The 25,079-nt window shown below is 41.3% G+C and overlaps 1 protein-coding gene across 1 annotated transcript; it reads right to left on the bottom strand.

Annotated features, from left to right (window-relative positions):
- Nucleotides 1-10,593: 10,593 nt before the first annotated feature.
- LOC133750001 (vomeronasal type-2 receptor 116-like) lies at nt 10,594-19,650 on the bottom strand. Its single transcript, XM_062179377.1, has 9 exons — nt 19,372-19,650; nt 18,199-19,005; nt 17,286-17,513; nt 16,818-16,941; nt 13,821-14,712; nt 12,658-12,700; nt 11,124-11,311; nt 10,784-10,859; nt 10,594-10,668 (listed from the first exon to the last, which is right to left on the bottom strand). Exons 1-9 carry the CDS (start codon nt 19,570-19,572, stop codon nt 10,594-10,596), a joined length of 2,634 nt encoding a protein of 877 aa, XP_062035361.1. The 5' UTR covers nt 19,573-19,650.
- Between the last annotated feature and the right edge of the window lie 5,429 nt (nt 19,651-25,079).

The raw sequence follows: 25,079 nt of genomic DNA, 5'->3' as shown, positions 1-25,079 counted from the left end.
CAAGGACAGGATGATGCCTGCAGACCCCCGTACTTCTTGAATGCAAGCAACTTTCAGGACACTTATGTAGGACACCATCAGGAGAGCTATGTACAATTAAACCTTTGCCAAATCCATAGACTGCACAATACACAATGGATAGCATGTCCTGTAGGCAATAATGATGATCAATGCTGACTAATCATTTGTGCTTCCTTACCAGTATGATGTATTGCTAATTGAGTAAATCTAGTAAGGATGGGGCAAGAGAGCATATAAAAGAACTCTATTATTCCACTCAAAATTTTTCTAAACTGAAACTCCTATCAATGAGATGCCTAATATTTCAAGCAAAACACATTTTCCATTGCCTGGCCACTGCTCTGATGCCATTAGTTAGATTTTGAATAGTGGCTCATGCAAATTGAGACATAGTACAGGCACAAAATACAGAGCAGAATTCAGTGACTTGCATAAAAATGAAAATATGCAGTCTTGATGAGTTAGATTTATTACCTGTACAATGATGAAACTTGTTGTCTATTCAGTAAATCTAAATCAGAGAGCGATTATCTCCTGTTCTCTGTAATGTGTAGAAACTAAAAGTAGAGTCACTCTGAATGTACACGATTCACTGAACAAAGGTTGGGAATGGAGAGAATGAACTCCATGCAATGAGGAGGCTTCAGAAAATCATAGAAAATGTGTGTTATGAAATAATTATGCATTAATTTAAAAAAATTTAGCACCCAGATATATTCATCACTTTTTTTTTCTTTAGTGTTTCTCTCATATTTATCACTTTTTATCTTCTACATTCTTCATGCTGAATTTGATGTTTTTTATAGCTAGGAATGAATGCCTCAAATGTAGAACTTCAGTCTTATTGTAGGGAAATATATATTCTAATTGCATAAAAGTATAAAAATCTGAGATCATACATTTCTGTCTAAATTGAATTTTAGCAACACTGCCTTAAAAGTTGATATATTTTTCTATTTCTATTGAAGTCCAATAACATCTAGGTTACTGTAAAGCAGTTTCCAAAAATAAAAACATGTGGACATTTGAATTGGTAGGTACAGAATTCTCTGTGTGTACAGGGAACACACACAAGAACTTAACACTCAGTCTGCATTGAGAACACTGTCTCCAATGGACTCTATCCTGGACTATCTTCTCAGGCTCAACACACTTCAAATCAAAAGTAGAAATCACTATAAGCACGTTGTAAGATTAATGTCCTGGCAAGCAGAAAAACAAACTAAGAAAATCCACAAGGCAGAGGTGATCTAGCATGTCAGCACTCGCTGTATCAATGCTCAGGAGCTCAAAATTAGCTATGCCGGTATGTGAAGTCTACAACAGTGCATTTCTGTTATCCTTTCTGTATTCTGTCCCACCCAAGAAGCCACACATCATCCATCTTCCAGCCATACTGAATCTTATGGAGCTCCTCTGAATGTAACAGAACTTGATACTTTGCTAGTTTTGCCACATATTGTAATCTACCAAGAATCTTTTTCTACTGTTATCCATCTAACCTAGGACTAATACTGCTGATTACTGGGGAGAGTCCAAGATGGCTGACTAGGGAAGGGCTTACTGTCTTAGGCTCGGTGTAGACAGTAAAAGTAAAAGTGGAGGAAATAAGTTCTCAGGGGAGAGTTAGAGAGAAAACCGCAGTGGAAACTCTGGGAAGCAAGAAGTATGCCGTGGATCAGTGTGGAAGGTGCAGACATGCAGTATGATCAAGGATACAACACACAATCCCAGCACCCAAAAGCTGGAGAAAGCAACAGCTTAGAGAGGGAGGGAAGATCAGACTACAGTGCCTGGGCCACTGTTTACATAACTGGAGGGAGAGTTTCAAGTCAAACGTCTGATAGAAAATGGGAGAATATGGCTACACGTCCTTCCAGATACACGTTTACAACTTACATTTTTTAAAAAGCTTTTATTTAATGAATATAAATTTCCAAAGTACAGCTTATGGATTACAATGACTTCCCTCCCCATAACTTCCCTCCCACCCGCTACCCTCCCCTTTCCTGCTCTCTCTCCCCTTCCATTCACATCAAGATTCATTTTCAATTCTCTTTGGAAATGAAAAAACAACCTGGTGTTAAATTGGAAATGGCATAGAAAATTAATTAATTTTTTTAAAAAAAACTATTATGTAGTATCTCTGTCTTTAATGTGCTGTACATTGTTATTTAATGCTATAACTAGTACTCCAATGGTAGTTTTTTCACTTTGTGTTGCTATATGGGCAAACTGTTGAAATCTTTACCTAATATGTGCTAAACTGATCTTCTGTATATAAAGAGAATTGAAAATGAATCTTTATGTGAATGGAAGGGGAAAGGGAGCGGGAGGGGGGAGGGTTGCAGGTAGGAGGGAAGTTATGGGAGGGGGGAAGCCATTGTAACCCATTTTCAATTCTCTTTATATACAGTAGATCAGTTGAGTACATATAAAATAAAGATTTCAACAGTTTGCCCTCAAATAGAAACACAAAGTGAAAAATACTGTTAGAGTACTAGTTATAGCCTTAAATTACAGTGTACAGCACATTAATGACAGAGATCCTACATGATTTTTTTCTTTATTATTATTATTATTATTATTATTTTTGGACAGGCAGAGTGGACAGTGAGAGAGAGATAGAGTAAGGTCTTCCTTTTTGCCATTGGTTCACCCTCCAATGGCCGCCGTGGTAGACGCGCTGCGGCCGGTGCACCACGCTGATCCGATGGCAGGAGCCAGGTGCTTCTCCTGGTCTCCCATGGGGTGCAGGGCCCAAGCACTTGGGCCATCCTCCACTGCACTCCCTGGCCACAGCAGAGAGCTGGCCAGGAAGAGGGGCAACCGGGACAGGATCGGTGCCCCGACCGGGACTGGAACCCGGTGTGCCGGCGCCGCAAGATGGAGGATTAGCCTAGTGAGCCGCGGCGCCGGCCTATTATTATTTTTTTTATTAAACTTTTATTTAATGAATAGAAGTTTCCAAAGTACAGCTTATGGGTTACAATGGCTTCCCCCCTCCCATAACTTCCCTCCCACCCACAACCCTCCCCTTTCCCGCTCCCTCGCCCCTTCCAATCACATCATGATTCATTTTCAATTCTCTTTATATACAGAAGATCGGTTTAGTATATATTAGGTAAAGATTTCAACAGTTTGCCCCATATAGCAACACAAAGTGAAAAAACTACCGTTGGAGTACTAGTTATAGCATTAAATAACAGTGTACAGCACATTAAAGACAGAAATCCCACATAACATTTTTTTTAAATTAATTAATTTTCTATGCAATTTCCATTTTAACACCAGGTTGTTTTTTTCATTTCCAATTATCTTTATATACAAGATCAATTCAGTATATAATTAGTAAAGACCTCATCAGTTTGTACCCACGCAGAAACACAAAGTGTAAAAATACTGTTTCAGTACTAGTTATAGCATCACTTCGCTTTAGACGACACATTAGGGACAGATCCCACATGGGATGTAAGTACACAGTGACTCCTGTTGCTGATTTAACAATTTGACACTCCTGTTCATGACGTCAGTAATCTCCCTAGGCTCTAGTCATGAGTTGCCAGGGCTATGGAAGCCTTTAGAGTTCGCTGACTTTGATCTTATTCCGATAGGGTCATAGTCAAAGTGGAAGTTCTCTCCTCCCTTCAGAGAAAGGTACCTCCTTCTTTGATGGCCCCGTTCTTTCCACTGGGATCTCACTCACAGAGATCTTTCATTTAGGTCTTCTTTTTTTTTTCCCATGGTATCTTGGCTTTCCATGCCTACAATATTCTCAAATTAATTAATTTTCCATGTAATTTCCAATTTAACACCAAGTTTTTTTTTCATTTTCAATTATTATATACAGGAGATTGATTCAGTATATACTAAGTAAGTAATCTCCCTAGGCCCTAGTCATGGGTTGCCGAGGCTATGGAAGCCTTTAGGGTTCGCCGACTTCGATCTTATTCCGACAGGGTCATAAACCACTTAGATTTTTAAAAGCAGAAGGAACAATAAAAACATCATCAACGATGGGTACAGAAATTGAACAGACATTCCTGCACAAATAGATGAGCAAAAGGCTTCACTGAGGGTGTTAATCTTCAGTAAATTGGAATACTATTCTTTTTAAATTGTTTTATTATTATTTTTTTAACAGGCAGAGTGGACAGTGAGTGAGAGAGACAGAGAGAAAGGTCTTCCTTTTTTCATTGGTTCACCCCCCAATGGCCACTACGGCCAGCGTGCTGTGGCCAGCGCACCACGCCAATCCGAAGCCAAGAGCCGGGTGCTTTTCCTGGTCTCCCATGCGGGTTCAGGGCCCAAGCCCCTGGGCCATCCTCCACTGCCTTCCCAGGCCACAGCAGAGAGCTGGACTGGAAGAGGAGCAACCAGGACAGAATCTGGTGCCCCGGTCGGTGTGCCGACACCACAGGTGGAGGATTAGCCTAGTTAGCTGTGGCGCCAGCCAACTTGGAATACTATTCAAAGCCACACTGATATACCACCTCACATCTGCTCCATTGGCTACAATAGTTATTGTTTTTAAAGATTTCACTTGAAAAGCAGAGTAAGAAAGTGAGAGTGAGAGAGAGAATGAGAAGTGATAGAATGAGAGAGTAAGTGAAAGAGTGTGTGTGTGTGTGTGAGAGAGAGAGAGCGAGAGAGAGAGAGAGAGAGAGAAAAAGAGCGAGAGAGCGAGAGAGCGAGAGAGTGTCTTCCATCCCATGTATCACTCTCTAAATGGCCACAATGGGGCAGAGCTGAGCAGATCTAAGTGGGAGCCAGGAGCTTCTTCTGGATCTCTCAAGCAGGCACAGGGGACCAAGCTCTTGGGCCGTCTTCTACTTCTCTCCAAGACCAAAATGATTGAAAATGGAGCAGCCAGGACTGGAATCAATGCCCATATGGGATGCTGGCACTAGAGGCAGAGGCTTTACCTGTTATACCACCACACCAGCCCCAATAATAATAGTTTTTACATGAAGTTTGTATACCTTAATCAAATAAGTAGTAGAAAAAATATATAAAAGTAAAAGTATTTAAACTTCAAAGGTACATGGCATGTAATGGAAAGGGTTACCTGCCAGGGAGAAAATGCGACCTTTGCCCCATTGCTCATGGCTGCATTTCTGCCTCTTGTGGAAGCATCTCATGTATGCTATGGGCCACAGCATACACAGCATTGTCTACCCTGTAACCCCCATCACTCATGGTCATGTCAAATCCATGCCAAAGCATTCATTCCCAGGAGGCATTCAGTGGACAGTATTGCAAGGTGTTGCAGGATGTGCCCAGAAACTGAGCAATGAAAAACCTCAACCAGAATCTAATGATGTAAACATCATCTGGATATTTGGAAGGGCTAGCTGGCTATAAATTTTCAGAACCAGCAAATGAGTGGAGAAATATATGTAATGGAATTAGCAGGAAATGGAATGAGTGGAACAGGAAATGTGTCTCACTGTTGTCAAAATCCCACTGGGCTCTTCAGCTAGATCCGAATGCCTTAAGGGCTGATTCTGAGGCCAGAGTGTTGTTTAGGACATCTGCCATTCTATGAGAGTATTGTAGGCATGGAAAGCCAAGATACCATGGAAAAGAAAAAAAGAAGAAGAAGACCTAAATGAAAGATCTCTGTGAGTGAGATCCCAGTGGAAAGAACGGGGCCATCAAAGAAGGAGGTAGCTTTCTCTGAAGGGAGGAGAGAACTTCCACTTTGACTATGACCCTATCAGAATAAGATCAAAGTCAGCAAACTCTAAAGGCTTCCATAGCCCTGACAACTCATGAATAGAGCCTAGGGAGATTACTGACGCCATGAACAGGAGTGTCAAATTGTTAAGTCAGCAACAGGAGTCACTGTGTACTTACATCCCATGTGGGATCTGTCCTTAATGTGTTGTCTAATGTGTAGTGATGCTATAACTAGTACTGAAACAGTATTTTTACACTTTGTGTTTCTGCGTGGGTACAAACTGATGAGATCTTTACTAATTATATACTGAATCGATCTTCTGTATATAAAGAGAATTGGAAATGAAAAAAAAAACCTGGTGTTAAATTCGAAACGGCATAGAAAACTAAATAATCAAAAAAAATTATGTAGGATCTCTGTCTTTAATGGGCTGTACACAGTTATTTAATGCTATAGCTAGTACTCCAACAGTATTTTTTTTCGCTTTGTGTTGCTATATGGGGGCAAACTGATGAAATCTTTACCTAATATATACTAAACTGATCTTCTGTATATAAAGAGAATTGAAAGTGAATCATGATGTGATTGGAAGGGGAGAGGGAGCGGGAAAGGGGAGGGTTGCGGGTGGGAGGGAAGTTATGGGAGGGGGGAAGCCATTGTAACCCATAAGCTGTACTTTGGAAATTTATATTCATTAAATAAAAGTTTAATAAATGAAAAAAAATCCCACTGGGAGATGGGGACCCAGATTTTCCATGCCATTAAATGTTCTCATGGTGAAAGCTCACAACTATCAGACATTTGCTGTCTAAGCAAAGAATAACCACGTTTGATGAAGATGTCCTGATCAGCATATGACATGGCCTTGCTGTTGCATAACGTGTCTTCTTGGTCACTGGGATCAATCCCACCAAGGCTACATATATGTTATTCTTGTTCTTCTCTAACTTTCAAATCTGTCATGAATTGAATACTTTTCAAGTGAACAGAGATGGCCAGTCCCACACAGGCTGGGCTGAAATGAAGCATCTAAGAGACCATGCATGGGTCAGAGGTGTGTTCTTCAATATCATCTGAAAGAGAGAATGAAAAGTGAATGGCCACAGAGGACAGGCTCAAAATGTCCAGAGGTCAGCTACAAGGGGAGAAAAAAGCATGCAACATAAAATGACAGCCATAATGTACAATCTCAACACCAAAAGGTGTTAATCATGCTTTGAAGTGGTGGAAGACTAGAATATTCCATTTTCCTAATAATCTCCCTTGTTGTGCTAGTCACCTGGAGTTCCCATGTAACAAAATACCATGACTTCTTTACTTAACAACAGGAGTTTATTTATTGAATTGCTGAGGCTGGGAAGATCGGGATCAAGTTACATGAGTTTGGCCTCTGTCAAAGACACGTTTCCTGCCTCAAGAAGAGACATTTTTCCTTTCCTTTTCTCACTGTCTTCACCAGTTAGAGAAATGTAACCAGCACTCTGCATATTCTCATATTGAACACATCCAAGAAAGTGGGTAGGTAAGTCATAAAAAATTGTATTATCCCCCTCAAGGACCTCCTCAAATATGATCATGCTACAGAGAAATATTTCAACCTCTGCATACTTCATAAAACATTCATTCTATAGGACTGGAGTTGATAATGATCATGGTTGGAATCTTTTCCCTAAGGGTCCCTTTGTCCTTTGTGCAGGTTTCCATCCAAGAACTACCAGGAAGTTCTGGCTCTGATAGTTACCATTGAGGACATCAGCTGGAACCCCTCTCTTTTGTCCAACATGACTCTTGGATTTGACCTCTATCACGTTGTGCACAGTGAGGTAAGGACAGGGAGAGTCCCCTCATCTGGCTTTCAGGGCTGGACAAGGACATCCCACATTATAGCTGAAGGAGAGTGAGACCTCTACTGCAGCAGTACTCTCAGGGAGAAGAATTTCTGCTCAGATTAGGACACTCCTGGAACTCTACAATTCCCACAGATGAGATTAGGTAAGAAGGGGAGAAGGCTCACTGTGGCTCACTTGGTTAATCCTCAACCTGTGTTGCTGGCATCCCATATGGGCACTGGGTTCTAGTGCAGATTGCTCCTCTTCCAGTCCAGCTCTCTGCTTTGCCCTGCAGGGCAATGGAGGATGGCCCAAGCGCTTGGGCTCCTGCACCCACTTGGGAGACCAGGAGGAAGCACCTGGCTCCTGGCTTCGGATTGGCATAGCTTCGGCCACAGTGGCCTTTTGGGGGTGAGCCAATGGAAGAAAGACCTTTCTCTCTGTCTCTGTCTCTCTGTCTAACTCTATCTGTCAAATAAAAAAAATTAAAAAAAGGGGAGAGAGAAAACCCATACTTATTTGGGTACCTTCTCAGGTGCACAAAGAGGTGAAAAATGGAGATTTTCTTTGTCCAAAGGTATAATCCAAAGAGGAAGTACTCAGAGATTGGAGTAGCCATATTTTTGATGTTCTAAGTAGATAGGAGGAAATGGAAAAGGAGAAAGGGGAGTTTCCTGAAGGTCTGTGTTAGAAGAGTTGTGATCTACAAAGCTCTCGAACCATGGGAGATTATTAGGATGAACACCAGTTAATTTCATTTGTGTCAACAGCTGGCTCTCCCAAGTCCTTGGATTTTGTATTTGTAGCAAATGGCAGAACAGGCTCTGGAATGTTCTAAATTGCATGTGCCATGAGGAAAAGAAACTGATTTTCAAAGGAAACTATTATGAATTAAATACAAATCACTCTTGGTGAGTTTTTGCATATATTCCATTTTAGGGCCAAAATGGTTATTTAAATTAGCACATCGTTATATGATTCCCTGAGCAATGTCAACATGAACATGACTTTGCACAAAGTCATGGGATTGAAAATAACTCAGCTGAAGGCTATGTGGCAAGCAGAGGCAGGATATCTACGTGTGGACAATGGTGGTGCACAGCTTGGCATTTATAACTGTTAATTCTCTCCCTAGTCAAACCTGGGCATCAGCTCCCATCCCAATTCAGGACACTAACTCCAATTAGAGCCTGAAAAAAGGAGAATCATGAAAATGCAGAACATTTAGAAGACATCAGAATCACTTACTGGGGGGACGGGGGGACTCCAAGTACTGTAGATCAAAAGGCACTGCACATAGTGAAGCTTAATGCTTGCCATCTAGTTTTCTATGGAAATCTGAAAAGTATGTTCATATAAATAATTACTATTGGTAGCAGTTTTAAAACAAAATAGGTCTTCTTTAATTTTTTTTTATTTGAGAGATAGAGTTAGAAAGGGAGAGAGAGAGAGAGACAAGGAGAAAGGTCTTCCTTCCGTTGGTTCACTCCCCAAATGGCTGCTACAGTTGGGGCCGTGCAGATCCAAAGCCACGATCCAGGTGCTTCTTCCTGGTCTCCCATGCGGGTACAGGGGCCTAAGTACTTGGGCCATCCTCCACTGCCCTTCCAGGCTACAGCAGAGAGCTGGACTGGAAGAGGAGCAAGCAGGACTAGAACCATCACCCACATGGAATGCCGGCGCTGCAGGCGGAGGATTAACCAAGTGAGCCAAGGTGCCAGCTCCCAAATAGGTCTTATTTTCTGAATCTTTCCTCCAGATCTGCATGAAGATAGACTTGCAGAAAAAAAACATCATGCATTTCTATATGCACAGACACAAAACTTCTTCAAGGAGAGAACACAGGTGCCCCTTGTATTTCAAGTGTTCTGCGTGTTGTGATGAACAGTCTATTTCAAGTTGATGGCTAGTTCATAATCACTGTGTTTCTAAAAGGAAGAAGCATCTTTGAATTGTTGAGCACAATTTTTTACGTGTTTCCACAAATCACATTATAAACTTGACTTTTCAAGTACCTTTTTTTGAAGATTTATTTTATTAATTTGAAATACAGATTTACACAGAGAGGTAGAGACAGAGAGAGTGGTCTTCCATCCACTGGTTCACTCTCCAGGTGGCCACAATGGCCCAAGTTGCACTGATCTGAAACCAGGAGCCAGGAATTTCTTTCAGGTCTCCCACATGGGTGCAGGAGCCTAAGGACTTGGGCCATCTTCTACTGCTTTCCCAGGCCATAGCAAAGAGCGGAATTGGAAGAGGAGCTGCCCAGACTTGAACAAGTGACCATATGGGATGCTGGCACTTCAGGCCAGGGCTTTAACCCACTGCTCCACAGCACTGACCCTCAAGTATCTTTTTATTATCTATGTTACCTTATAGTGAGGTACGTTGAAAATTCTCCTTCTAAGCAAAAATGTATTTTCTGATCTGTATTCTTCCTCTTCTCTTCTTTGTCATTCTTCCATTTTCCTCTAATTCCTCTGTCCTCTTCATCTCCTCCTCTTCCTCTGCTCTATAAAGCTGTATATGATCTCTGCCAAACAGGCTTCTGCTGGCAGTTTGGAAGTGGATATGATGTATAATTCCATCCTTTAGATCTTCGAACAGGGAGTCAGTAATAAGATATATTGACACTGGGAAATGTAACAGGTGGGGGTTTAATGTCTAACGCAGTTATTTTAAATTTATTGTTGTTTTATTCTGCTGTCATCAACAATGGTCTATTTGTCTTTCACGTGTCTAATGAGGCTGATTTATAAGGTCTTTCTTGCATGATTTTTCACCTGTGAAGTACGTGTACACGTATCAGTATCTTTTCCTGCACAAAAGAACCGTGACGATTTCTCCTGGTCATGGGATGATCCCATGTTGAGTGATGTCACGTTTTTCTCCATACTCAGACTTTATCTGCGGTTCTCCCATTAATTTGCTCCAGTTTGATGGAGAGCTCCACACAAATCTTTTCCTACTATGATGGCTCTTGGCCTTTGACTATTGTTGGTTCATGCAAAAATGCTCAAATGTTTGCAATCCACTTCCTTTCTTTGTAGGGTTTTCTTCTCAAGCAAATTCAGCAAAGTAATCCAAATCATACTGTTTGAAAGAACCTGATGTTTCATGGTAGATACTCTCATTCTTTGAGAAGAAAGAGAAGGGAATTTCAAATCAGGGAATTTGCATTTGTTTTAAAAGAGGAAAAAGGGAAAAACAAAAACACAAGGAAGCAGAACTGGGCAGAGGCTCCACTCACCACATGTGAATCTAAAAGCCATGGCCACCCCAGGTCTGCAATGTAAGACATCACAGAGTGCATCCCAGCAGTTTTCCTGTTTCAGAAAATTCTCAAGGTGATTCTGAGGGTTGAAGAAACAAGGAAACAAATTAACTTCCTCTTTAAACGTTAGAGTCTCCGTGATGGAAGACTTCCTATTCCAGAGTAAATGAATTCCACAATATCCTGCGCAATTTAAGATGTAAACTTCCAGCCCAAGGGAGACAAGGTGCATTACATTTATTTTACATTACAGGATTACTAGGTTTCACCAAAACGGTGGGGAAGAAGCTTGAAGGATTCTCCCTACTCATGGTACCTCAGGACAACCCCCACAAGCATCCATCCTGCTCCTCCCCAGGTCTCACAACTTGGGACACAGCCTGGTAGGGCCTGTTGGCTGCAGAGCAGTGAGGAGCCGACAGGGGGCAGTGGCACGAACACAGTTTGCTCCTCTACAGCTTGGCCCTCGGGGGCAGCACACATAAAGCCCCATAGCCTCATATTCTGCACCAAAGAAGCAAGGCAGGTTGGGGCCTCTTCTCATTCCCTATGCCATGTGGCCCACATTCCTGTACAGGACATTTTTCCTGCTTCTGTCCTCTCATGAGAAACCTGTGCTCACAGTGCTGATGCTCCTGACTTTGGCTGCAGATCAGTGTGGAGGCATTTGTTATGGCTGAGGTGTGGATCTCTGTGAGCTTCAGATGTCACTCCTGAGGAGCTGACCTGAGAGGTTCCACACTAAGGAGCCTTTGGAACCACACCCAACCACCCCTCCCCCATGTGCATTCACTTCATACCCTTTGTAGAACATGTTACATACGGTAGGGTTAATCTCATGAGTATAAAGTAAACTAGAAAATAGTTCTTTGCAAAAATTAAGAGTGGGAATAGGAGAGGGAGGAGGAAGAAGCGAGAGACTGTGGACATGAGGGAGGGTTAGGTGGGAGGCATCGCTATGATCCTACATCTGTATATATGTAATTCATGAGACTTGTACACCTTAACAAAAATTTGAAATATAAACACATTGAGTAACATAAAACAATAAAATATATTTTAAAATTCAGATGTACCAACAAAATATAAGTAATTCATGAACAATGGGGATAGGATATGAGGGACATTTTTGCACAGATAAACATATGACCAGAGGGCATTACTAAGGATGAAAATCAGCATTAAGTATGGATAAACCATTCCACATCAGAAGGAGCCATCACCTCACATCCATCCCATGGCTAAAATAAATTTCAAAATTTTTCAAGTGATGGAGAGGCCATAGGGAATTTGGAACCTTCAAACCATGATAGTGAGAAAGTTATAACACATATGGTATGGAAGACAGTTGTCACCACCTTAGAAAACTCAACATAAACTTCATTTATGACCTAAACATTTCACACCTAATAGTACATTCAAAAATTATAAAATATATAAGTATTTCTTGTACATCAGTGTTTGTCTCCACACAGTCAAGGTTGGAAACAACACACAAGTATGTGTATGGTTAACTGGAAACAAAAATTCAGTGAATTACTATAAGGAATTATCAATTTGTCATGAAAAATGTAGATATCTGCAATAATGTGGATGCCTCTTGAAAACACCACGCAGAATGAAAGGTCACCTAAATCCACAGAGTCTAATATTTAATTTATAACAACCCTCAGGACCGTTAAATCCATGGAAACAGAAACAGATTGGTGGTTGTATGACTGGCAAGAGAAGGAACTGAGAGTAACTATAAAAGGATAAGGAATTTGATTTGTAGTGATTATAATATTTTAACATATGAAATAGATGCTAGTCACACAACAGAGTGAAATGTCTAGATGACATTAGTTCACTTTAAAACTGTTGCTTTGTTGAATTATTTTCTGCTCAAGATTAAAAATCGTTTTCTTATGTTTGGTATTGGCAAAAGTAAACCTAAAGCCAAAATCAAGAATAAACAGAAATGAACAGGTGGAAAAAAAGTTTGCAGAATCCTTCTGCCTACATATAATGAAAACTTGGTGTATGATTATCACATCATTTCAAAACTATGTGAAATGATATATAATTAAGGAATTTCTGGACAATGCATTATACACATTAAAATGATTTAACATGTCTAATGGTTGCACTGAAAATATTCCAACTCTATTATAAAGCCCACATGAATATAGACTCTAGTGAATGAAAACAGTAAACAAACTTATAATTCATTTTATTAAAATATGAATATTACAGTGTTGACTAGCTGACAATGCAAATAAAGAAATACAATTTTCAAGTAGAGCCTTTATCTGAGCTGTGCTGTGTTTGTGAACATAAACCCAGGCTAAGAAATTTGTACACAGTATTATTTTGAAGAAGAAAGGAGGAATGGGGACAGCATGGGTGTGTAGTGGATATAACCATCACCTGTAACCCCGACATCCCATGTGGGTGCCAGTTCATATCCTGGCAGCTCCACTTGCAATCCAGCTCCCTGTTGATGATCAAGAGAAAGCAGTGGAAGATGGCCTACACCTTTCCATCCCTGACACTCACAGGGACACCTGAATTGATCTACGTGCTTTGGCATGAACCATCACTAGGCCACTGTAGATATCTTCAGAGTCTATCACCACATGGAAGGTTTCTCCCACTCTCCCTTTCTTGTCTGTGAATCGGTCCTTCAGAACAAAAATATTTTAAGAAAAGTATAAATTGTTCACAAGGAGATTACATTCTGCAAGTTATTTTTAACAAAAGAATGCAAAATTGATTTTATAAATCTTAGTTTCTCTCCATTGAAAACTGAGAGAGCCTTAAGAGCTACTCTTCAGAATTGAAAATGAATCATGATGTGATTGGAAGGGGAGAGGGAGCAGGAAAGGGGAGGGTTGTGGGTGGGAGGGAAGTTTTGGGAGGGGGAAGCCATTGTAACCCATAAGCTGTATTTTGGAAATTTATATTCATTAAATAAAAGTTTAATTAAAAAAAAGAGCTACTCTTCAGAACATCTGATGCCTTGGCAACTATTCTATCCCTTAATCCTTTCAAAGCATTCTTCTCAGGTCTGAAGAGAATAATGTAGCACTTGGGAACAAAGATGCAGCCCAGGAGCCCTGCACTGGAGGCCAAGATGGAGAAGACCTCCACAGCCACCATGACCTTCCCCTTGGTGCTGTGGTAGACAGGCAGGAAGGTCACCCAGACACTGCAGAACACCAGCATGCTGAACGTCAGGAACTTGGCTTCATTGAACGTGTCAGGCAGATTCCTGGCTAGGAAAGCCACAGTGAAGCTGGCCAGGGCCAAGGAGCCCAGGTAGCCCAGCACACAGTAGAAGGCAGTGACTGAGCCCTTGTTGCACACCAGGATGATGTGGCCATGCTCAGAGTGTGCATCTGTGTCAACAAAGGGAGGAGAAGTCCCAAGCCAGAAGCCACAGAGAGCCAGTTGGATCAGGGAGCAGATGGGAATAATGGAGTTAGGTGCCCCTGATAGCAGCCACTGTCTCATCCTTCTCCCTGGGGCAGTGACCTTGAAGGCCAGAACCACAGTGATAGTTTTGGCCAGGACCGTGGAAACAGCCACGGTGAACACCACTCCAAATGTGGTCTGCTGGAGGACACAGGTGGTTGTGTTGGGACGACCAATGAACAGTAAGGAGCAGAGGAAACAGAAGATGAGGGCGATGAGCAGGATGTAGCTGAGACAACGATTGTTGGCCTTGACTATGGGAGTGTCTCGGTGCTTCACAAAGACCCCAAGAACAACAGCGGTGAGGACAGAGAAGCACAGAGCTGTGCAGACCAGGGTCATCCCCAGGGGATCTTCAAAAGACAGAAAGGTCACATTTTTGTGGAAGCACTGGTCTCGCTCTGTGTTGGCATACTGAAGATCTGGACAGTTCACACATTGGTCCATATCTGGTGAGAAACGTAATTAACATCATCCAAAGTTCAGTTATTCCTGATTCACAAGTACCTTCTAGAATACCCAACATAGCTAGTTTAGGCAAATAGTCCTTATTTGATGTGAAAGATGGCATATAAAAATGACATATAAAATTATTGGCAATTTTTTATGTCCATCTTCCTCACGTTAGCCAGAGTTAATACTTCATCTTCCTAAGTACCTTACATAATGATGAGTACATTCTCTTTTTCTCCTAACAAAGCCCTAAGACCTACTCTCTGAACCTATTCATGGTGCTTTAAAAACATACCTTAGCCTGTGTTATTTTAACACCACAAATTCATTCTTCATTGTTTCTTTGGATTGGGAACTGATGATCAAGATGCCAGAGGATTCCATGTGTGGTGAGGGCTACTCTGCCCTTATACAGGGCACATTCTGCTGCATGCTCACTTTGAACAAGAGCAAGCAGCAGCCTTTGATTTTTAAGTTTTTATTTAATGATTGCATTTGTCATACATTCACCTTTAGGAATATAGGGCTTCTTTTCCGTATACCCACCCTCCCACTCCCACTCCCATCATACCTCCTTCTCCCTCTTCCTCTACCATCTCCTTCTTCATTATGGTTCATTTTTAGTTTGATTTTAAATGCAGAGGACCAACTCCATGTTAAGCATAGATTTCAATAGTTTGTATCCACACACACAGACCACATATAGAGCACAGTTTAGGAACAAAATTTGCAGTCAATCCTCATAGCACAACTCATTAGGAATAGAGGTCCTACATGGGGACTAAGTACACAGTGACCTCTGTTGTGACTTTAACAATTAACACATTTATGTATGTATGATGGCAGTGATCACCCGAGGCTCTTGCCATGGTCTCCAAGGCTATGGAAGCCTTTTGTGACCAGAGACTCCATCGGTATTTGGACAGGGCCATACGCAAAGTGGTTGCTCTCTCCTCTATTCAGAGAAGAGTGGATCCTTTTTTGATGACCTCTTCTTTCAACAGAGGTTTCACAGAGATCCTCCATGTATTCTATTTTTTGCTGCAGAGTCGTGGCTTTCCATGCCTGAAATGAGCCCTTCTTTTAATGGTGCTATTCCCTCTGTACTCTCATGGCCTATTCAACCACCCAGTGGTTGCAGTCTTTGTTTTGAAGAGTATTCATTTATTTATAATTTACATGAAAGTCAGAGTTTCAGAAGGAGGAGGAGAAGCAGAATGGAGAGAGAGAGAGAAATAAGGATAGGAGGAAAGGGAGAAAGAGACAGGGAGAAAGGGAAAGAGGGAAAAAGAGAAGGGGAGAGATCTTCCACCCAGTGATTCACACCCCAAAAGACATTAATAGCTGGACCTCATCTGTTTTGAAGCCAGTAACTGGGAGATTCTTCTGGGCTTCCTGTATTGGTGTGAGCTCTGAAACTTGGGCCATCTTCTGCTGCTTTCCCAAGCATCAGCAGAGAGCTGCATTGGAAGTGAAGCAGCTGGGACTGAAACTGCTGACCAACTGGGATGTTAGCATCCCAGCCAGAGGCTTAACCAAGCACAAGGAACACAGACATGAGTTTTCCTATACTGAATTAGCACATACACCATACTACTCCCATGGACTGTACTCTGGTGCCAGAACCTTTCGTTATCAACAATCAGTTTCAAAAAATTAGAATGATACAAAATATATGGTACAAATAACTACTCATACCACACAAGCAAAAACTGGAAAATCTTTATGATACATGTGATAGCATAGTTCTGCTTCATGGAATAAATCTTAGAAATCCCACACTGTTTTATGGGGTGAATATTCTCCTATCTTGGTTTCTATTCATTTTTTGCCATATATATATATATATCAGACTGAACTCCAACATGGTCAGCATTCCTGAGACATTCAGCCTTTTATATGCTTTCATAAGTAATACCGAGAGTGTATTGTGGAGAGTTTTATCCTTTTGTGGATTATTACTGATTATAAGGATTAATTTCTACCTGAAGGGGGCAAGAATTTTCTCAGCAGTCATATTCCACAGCTTATTCTTTCCATGGATCAGTTGACAATTTAAGAAACAGGTGATAACTTCTCCATGAGGCAGGGACTGACTTACCTGTCTGATTGGAAATCTCATTCTCAGGACAAGGTGTGCACTCAAAACAACAGGTAGGCTTTCCCTCCAGAGGGGTTTTCCTGAATCCAGGGCTGCAACTCACACTGCATACTGAGCGTGGAGTCTGAGAAAAATCAGATGAGGGTTGGTCATAGTTCAGACTATTACTTAAGTTCCAAGTAGAGGGTTTTCAAGTCCTGCAAACCTATTCACTTAAACTAGAAACACCTGTTTCTGACACAATGGCAACATTCACTTTGATTTTCTTAAATAGATTCAAAAGACGTGGAGGAAATGTGTGTGTACTGTCCATCCTCAGACACTAAAAACATAAGAAAGTATTTGGATTGGAAGGGGTGTAGTTTAATGAATCTAAGTGTCTTTTTAATAAGCCATGTTGCACATACTGCCTTAGCAGTTGGGGGGTAACAATGTGTCGTGTGAACCTTATAATCAGGTCCAACTTACCTCTGTAATTCCTGTGGCCCACTCTATCAAATTCTCAGAGAGAGACAACTGTTGGCTCTGTGGAACATATGGGGAAAACCGTCCTACTTTAACCTTACGTCCAACACCATATGGAAAATTCCAAAAGTTGAGAATGTCATATTCAGCTTCCAAATTTCTCTTTTGATTCAGATTCACTAGGTCACCAGCTGTATTGGTAAATTGGAGGTTCTTCAGAAATGGGTGCAACTGAAAAAATGCATCATATTCTCATGAAGACTGCCCAAGCGATAACACATGAAACCCAGGTTAGAGAAAGCCTTATTTTCTGTAATCACAAATAAACAATAGAACCTGTTTTAGGACCACCCAATGAATTGAAGTGAAAAAAAAACCTGATGAGAACTACATCAAGGTAAGTATGATTTCACTCATTTTCCTACAAAATCAAGGGGAGTAAAAAATATCTAGCTGTGAGATTCAGACCATTTCCAACAGTGCAGTCCAAGCTACCAACACTCATTTTCTCAGTGTACCTAGGACAACTATCTGTAATAAAGTTACTAGGATAAAGAACTGTGCAAATTATATTAGATCCCTCATGTTAATTGTAGATGAACATCCTCAGTAACATTTGAACCTGAAAATAATTACTGAACTGCTGAAGTTGAAAATGGAACAACACAGTCTAGGTATTTCACATGTCAAAATTTGAGAGAATTGGAGAATATTTTTAAGTCACAGCATTGATGCTTATCCAAATTACCTTCCCACCTTTCACTGGAGCCCTTTTGCTAATGACAAATTACAGGCAGAGGCTCATTTTTACCTTGTGTTTTGGAGAAAGGTTCCCAAGCTACTTGGATTGAACACCTGCAGAAACTCTTACGGGGATCATTTAAGGAGTACATGTCAACAATGGAAACCAAGTTACCTGCCAGGGAGAAAATGCCACCTTTGCCCCATTGTTCCCTGGCTGCATTTCTACCTCTTGTAGAAGCATCTCATGTACGCTGTGGGCCACAGCATACACGGCATTGTATATGTTGTAACTCCCATCACTCATGGCCATATCAAAATGATGAAGAGGCAACGATTCCAAGGAGGCATTCAGTGGACAGTTCTGCAAAGTTTTGCAGGATGGCCCAGTAACTGAGCAATTAAAGGCCAGCGACCAGAATTTGGAGAGGTAAGAGTCTTCTGGGTATTTGGAAGGGTTAGCTGTCCGAAGAAAGTTTTTGAAACCAGAGATCTCACTACGGTGGTGTGAAAAAATGAGAGTCCCATGGAATGAGTGGAGCAGGAAATGTTCCTCAGAACTGGCAAAATCCCATTGTGAGGTGGTGACCCAGACTTTCCATGTCATTAAATGTTGCCATGATTGAAAGCTGGCGCCTATGAGTGACTCAGTGACACAGAAAAGAATCACCACATTTGCTGATGATTTTAGGATCTGGATATGAAACCTATCCTGGAATGAAGTTAGTGTCTCTAAAGTGGCTGGGATCAATTCCACAAAGTCTACACAGATGCTGTTCTTCTGCATCTCGACTTTCAAATCAGACATAAACTGAATACCTTTTGGGAGGTCTGAGATGGCCAAACCTACCCAGGTCCACCCAAAATGGAGCATCAGTGAGACCATGCCAAGGGCCAGAGAAGTGTCTTTGGGTGCCATCTGATAGAGGGAAGGAAACTGACCACTGTCACTCAGAAGAGGTTCCAATGGCCCAAGAGTAAGCTGAGGGAAAAGGCAAGAAATCTGCATAAGGATATTGTCATAGTGTAAAATATTATTCCTGAAAAAATTAAGCAGATAATGGAAGTATCAGATTTTAGAATATTTCATTTTTCTTATCTCCTACTACATATGAACTTCCTAGCTCATGAATCATTAGACTCACAGGTTGAGAAAAACATTTCTCCTTTTCACTCACCCACACCTCTGCTTCAGAACAAATGTGGTTAATCCACAAAATATCTGCACGCATTCTCTTTAGATCACATACTGTCTCAAATGTAGAAGTTCTCTGTCACTTAAATTTTTGGTTCTAAGTAAGGCACCTAAGGTGATGTACTTTATCCCACTGTTGCACTACACACTCACCTGTGGAATTTTGTAGAGTTCCAGCAGTGTCCCCATTTGGACAGCAATGCTTGTTCCTGATATTACGGCTACAGACTTGCTCTGTTTCCTACACGTGTAATTAGGAACGTGCTTTTCCAGTCCTGCAAGCCAGATGAAGGGGTTCTCCATCACAGTCATATGACTGTACATGGCATTGTAGAGACCAAATCCCAAGGTCATGTTGGGTAAAAGATGGGGGTTTTTGTTGATCTCCTCAATAGCAAAAACCAAGGCCAGAGCATACTGGTAGTTTTTGGACTGAAACCTGCATGAAGGGCACAAGGATCTTTAAGGGAAAAGCCTCCAATCCAGATTATCATAAATTCTGTGACAGATGGATTGGTCATGGCCAAAAATTCATATGTTCTACTCCGTATGTGTAGATTTGCTGAGTACAGAGTGTGAACTGTTGTATTTGCAGGACACATGTCCTCACCAGAACCAAAGCGGCTACCAACTTTTACTGGTTTCTAAGCCTAAATGATTCTGAAAAATAAGATCTGCTTTTACATCTTAATGTCTTGGGTATGTTATCACATGGTTGTCCATGCAGCCAAAGAACATGATCTGATTTTTGGATGCATACCTTGTCAATTTAAATCATCTCTGGCAACAGCTACCTCTTCTAGGTCTTTGTATTTGATATCTAATGTAAATACTACAACAGGCTCTGGCATGTCCTCTCTAAAGTTCATGCACACCTAGGAGTACACTCCAGTTGTCAAAGAAAGCATGACAAGGAAAGTCACATCATCTTTAGCACTGCCTCTAAATGTTTCCTACATTCACAAACTACAATGATTCTTCATCTTACCACATCATTAAGTGCTTCTTGAAATAGCAGTCATACGATCATAAGGCTGCATGTTGTAATGAGAAGAGAGAGTAACTCAATTGAAGGCTATGTGATCAAAAAAGAGGGATGATGTCAGAGCACTGAAAATGGTAGATGGGAGTCTGTAATTGATCCTGAAAAATCTCTTCCCCATCAAACTTACCCATCAACCACCATCACAAGTCATGAAAATAAAATTGGATTCAGAGCTTGAAAGAAGGGAAATAGTGAAAAGGGAGGAGCACTTTGGAGAAACCAGAAACACTCCCTGGGTGAACATGAACCACTGGGCTATGAGGCACCTGATGCTTTTCAATTAAGCCAGTCATGCATTTAGAACACTAAACATATGTAAAGTAAATCATTATGAGTGGTATCAGTATTTACTCCAAACAGGCCTTCTTCACTCAAGGTTTCTTTCCTACAATATTGAATATAGATAGCCTTCCATGCAAAGAAAATTTTGCATTTCTACTTTCTGGGATCTGACATTTCACAAAGAATATAAATGAGGAGCCCCTTGAATTTATTTCTGATGTCCTGTGTGTTGATTCCTCATGAATAGACCAGGTCATGTACACTGCTTGTTAAGGGTCACTGTGTGCTCCAGAGGAAGTGACAGTTTTTCAGTTCTTGGTTCTTGCTGCAACTTAACATGGATATATCTATGCATATTACATACATATTCTCTCTCTATATTTATGTATTGGTATACTATAACCATGTATACAGTTGCTATATACATAGTGTTTTATGTATATATAGTTTCCATACATATTTGTTATCCAAATATGTCATTCATACTTTGTAGAATGAGGAAATTTGAAAATCATTGCTATGAATCAAATAAAATTCAGTTTTGTATTTCATATATCTGTTTCTCTCCTCATTACTATGACATTTCCATTATTCCACATCCTCTCATTTCTTTCTCCAGCTGCTGCCTTGTACCAAAATGTCTAGACAGGTCTTTGACACACTGGAATTTGTAAGAGTTTATCTCTTTTATGCTGTGTTCTTTATCTCTAAAAACAGTTTATCAGTAACTATTGTATATTCTAAAGTTGGTAAATCTAACATTGGAGGGTATAGCGCCTAAATCTATTGACAGTTCAGTATTTCTTGTTTTTCCAAGTATCATCAACACAGATATTTTCCCTGGGTTTATTAAGATTTTATTATGATCTCCAGTTTGCATGGCATACATCTTGGAGGAACTAGGGCTCTATTCATAGAATCTTTTCCTACTACTGGAAATTCACTATCTCCTGGTCTCCATCATTAAGGGCACACTTAAATGCTGTGCTGCATGCATAACCATGGGGAATACTACTACTAGTAATAGATAAATATTTCATAAGTGGGAAGCCATGTGCACATATCAAAGAATGTAAATTTATAAAAATCAATGTGAAGTGAATAATATTGTTCTCCCAAGCTAGTATCCATTAGATTTTTTTCTGCAGAGATCTTTGGGCAAATGACTAAAATACTTCATCAGTTGCATCACCTTGGTGGCACCAACTATACTTCTTCAAATCCATTGGTTTTAATGATACTGAAATGATCTATGTCCTAATACCTACCTTCTATCAAAGTTCTATGCAGCTGCAACCTACTTCCTGTAGCCTTACAATAGAAACCAATTAGAAAATTGGCACCTTCATAAACAGGTTTGAAGAAAACAATTCTGCTGTCCTACAAGATACTATATTCTGTAGGCATGAAATTCATATATGCTATGTATGTATATGAAACATTTATATTTAGCTACAAATAAAGTATCTTCAAGAGAGGCAGAAACAGAATAATCCCCCTTAAGAAATCTATTTTGCTCAGAAAAGGCAGAATCAGGGAAACACTGTAAATGTAGTAGATTACAACCATTGAAATTCTTATGGGTGTATTCATCATTAAAATATAACTATTATATTTCTGCAAAGGTGTTGTCCTGAGATTACTTTTACATATAAAAAAACTTTTTGAATCTTTTCTCTTTTATAACTGTAGGAGAAATGAAATGTTCTCATGGCCCCAAATCCTGTACGTAGCAGAAAATAGTGTGAGCACATGTGGAAGAGCTCATGTAACTCAGGTTTGTTCATTACAGTGCATGGGTTCTGTAAGAATCTGCTACTGAGGCACAACAGGGCCCTGAGCTGGTGAACGTGGACAGGGAAGGACAGGAGGATACCGACCAGACTCTGGTTCCTCCTATGATGAGACAACATTTCCCTGAACCATCCACAGTGCTAGGCAGAAAGAAATGTCTTCCTCATGTCCCAAATCAATTACCAGCAGTTTTTAGGAGGGACAGAAGATGGACAGGGCAGGGATACAGAACATATTTGCCTATCCATTTGCAGACCCAATAACAAGTAGCTAATATGTAAATAAATGGAAAATGATTATGGCAAGGAGAACTTACCATCTGAATCTGCGATATTTGCTGAAACTCCTCACAATTATGGGAACCTCATATGTGTAAATGTGCAAAAAAGCAGCAATCTCAATATCTCCATCCTTGTAATAACTCCGTTCCATCTGGGAATAGCAGTCGGGACCATCCTGACAAGTCACAAGGAGATACAGCTGCAGAAAGAGCAACAGAAAAACCAAAGGAGACATCTTCAAAGTCTGTGAAAAACCCTAGGACACAACAGCAGTGAAACATGCAGGGTCATGCAGGCGCATACATAGAGCGTGTGTGTGTGTGTGTGTGTGTGTGAGATTGCTTGAAACAAGCCACTTTAATACTGCTCCACCTGACTTCTTTCCACCAGCTGTCCACTCGTCCATGGGGGAATCTGATACTTTCCTGCCCTGAGGCTCTGCAGTTCAGGTCTTCTGTCCTGGTGAAAAACACAAGAAGAAAAACATGTTTGTGAATTGTCCTCCTTGCCCCAGGTGCCAGGATTGCCTCCAAGTCCATGGAGACAAAGAGTCAAGGAAGAAACTCCTGTTAGTTACATTTGTTGCAAGGGCTTTGTCAATAAACCTCTCCATGAACTTTTCCAATTATGGACTGGGAGTACATCAGAGGGCATGAAGGGAGACATCAGTCAAGGCTTTCAGAAACGATTCAGACCAGAAAACTGCAGAATCACACACTACAATGACCCAAAGTGCAACAGGGCAGCCTCCCTCAGCCAGTGTTCTGTGCAGCCACACATCACTTTGATAGCACATGAACCCCAAACCAATCCTGTTTACAGAGATTGAAAACCACAAGCACATGTGGTTTTCAGTCAGTGTGGAACCAGTAATCACCCTGAATTCAAATATTTTCATTCTGCATGTCTAATCACTTCATCTTTAGTGGTAAAACATAAAAACCTCCGGCACCATGGCTCAACAGGCTACTCTTCCGCCTAGTGGTGCCGGCACATCGGGTTCTAGTCCCGGTCTGGGTGCCGGATTCTGTCCCCGTTGCCCCTCTTCCAGGCCTGTGGGGAACCATAGGCTGGCCGCTCGTGACAACCATTCCCTGCGGCTGGAGGTCACGTAGCCTGGCTCACTTAAACTGAAACAACGGACTGAAGTACATCCTGTTTTTCATGCCCATTTTTAGTAATCGGGCTGTGGACTATATAAGAGGGACGCCTGGGGAGAACGAGAGGAAGGAGGGAGAGGAGAAAGGAGAGAAGCAATAAAGAAAAGCTGAAAAGTGCATGAAACGTGGTGGATTCTGCTTACTATACGGATCTCGGTCTTGTCAGGAACCCATAGATTTCCGAAATCTGGTGCTGTGACTCGGATGCGAATCACCGACGGGAAAAGGTAAGAAAATTCAAATTTGAATTGTTTATAGACGGGAGTCTAGGGGTAAACCTAGGAGATATCCACGGAAACTCAAAATGGGAAACGCACCATCGGTGGTAAAAATGAGGGTGCTAATGAACCGCCTGCTGAAATCCACGTGGATGCCCGTGAAAGCGGCTGCGATCTGCGCATTTACGAGATCTGTGGCAGAAGTTTCGCCTTGGTGTCTAGAGAATGGCGACCTAGAAGAAAGCCAGTGGCGAAGGGTAGGCAGACAGTTAAGAGCTGCAGGGAAACCACAGGAGATTCTCAGATTGTGGCAAGTCATTGATCAGGCCTTACGGGATGATTCAGAGCCAACAACGCGCCTACTCGATGAAGGGGCGGGAATATTAGAAGAGGTCCAGCGAGCCTCACAAGCAGGAAGTCAGCATGAGGATGAGAGGGCCTCAGAGAATGGAGATGAAAGGGTGTCCGAGGATGGAGACGAGGAGAGACCCCCACCCACGGCTCCTCCGGTTCCTTCCTTATGTCCGGAGATCCCGCCTGACCCAGGAGTCTCTGCCTGTTCCTGTAAGTTTGCCAATTTAAGCATGCAGGAGACTTGTGAATGCCATTCTGGGAGGGGGAGATTTCCTCCTCTGGTCAGCAGCTTACAGGGAACTGGCCAGACATCAGGCTGCAGTAAAGTAAAGGAGTTCCCCCGTGTTGCTGCAAACTGGCCACTCTCATTCTCTGCTGCTTTGTTTCAGATGTGTTTCCCTGTCCTAAGCAATGGGCTCCTATGCTGATGACCAGCTCTTTTCTGTGCTGCTGTAGTTAACTTATCTGAGAGTTTGCACGTGTCTTGAAGGTTTAGTGTTTTATTGAATTTGTCTGTCTTTAATGTTTGAGTGACTACCTAACTCTAATCAGATCTAGCCCACAGCCTTGGTTACTAGTTTTTGGCTGAGCGGTTTGACTCTCTAACAGTTTAAATTCTCAAGTGGAGTCTAACAACTTTGGGACTTCCAGTAGGATCCCTGGAACTCTTAAAGAATGAGACTCTAAATTTGTTAAAGTAACAACTGTTTGAGTCAATTCAAATTAT

This window comes from Lepus europaeus, chromosome 20, assembly GCF_033115175.1.
Source record: "Lepus europaeus isolate LE1 chromosome 20, mLepTim1.pri, whole genome shotgun sequence".
Taxonomy (NCBI): Eukaryota; Metazoa; Chordata; class Mammalia; order Lagomorpha; family Leporidae; genus Lepus; species Lepus europaeus.
The sequence above is the reverse complement of the archived record's forward strand: the minus strand, read 5'-3'. Positions and strand labels throughout refer to the sequence as shown.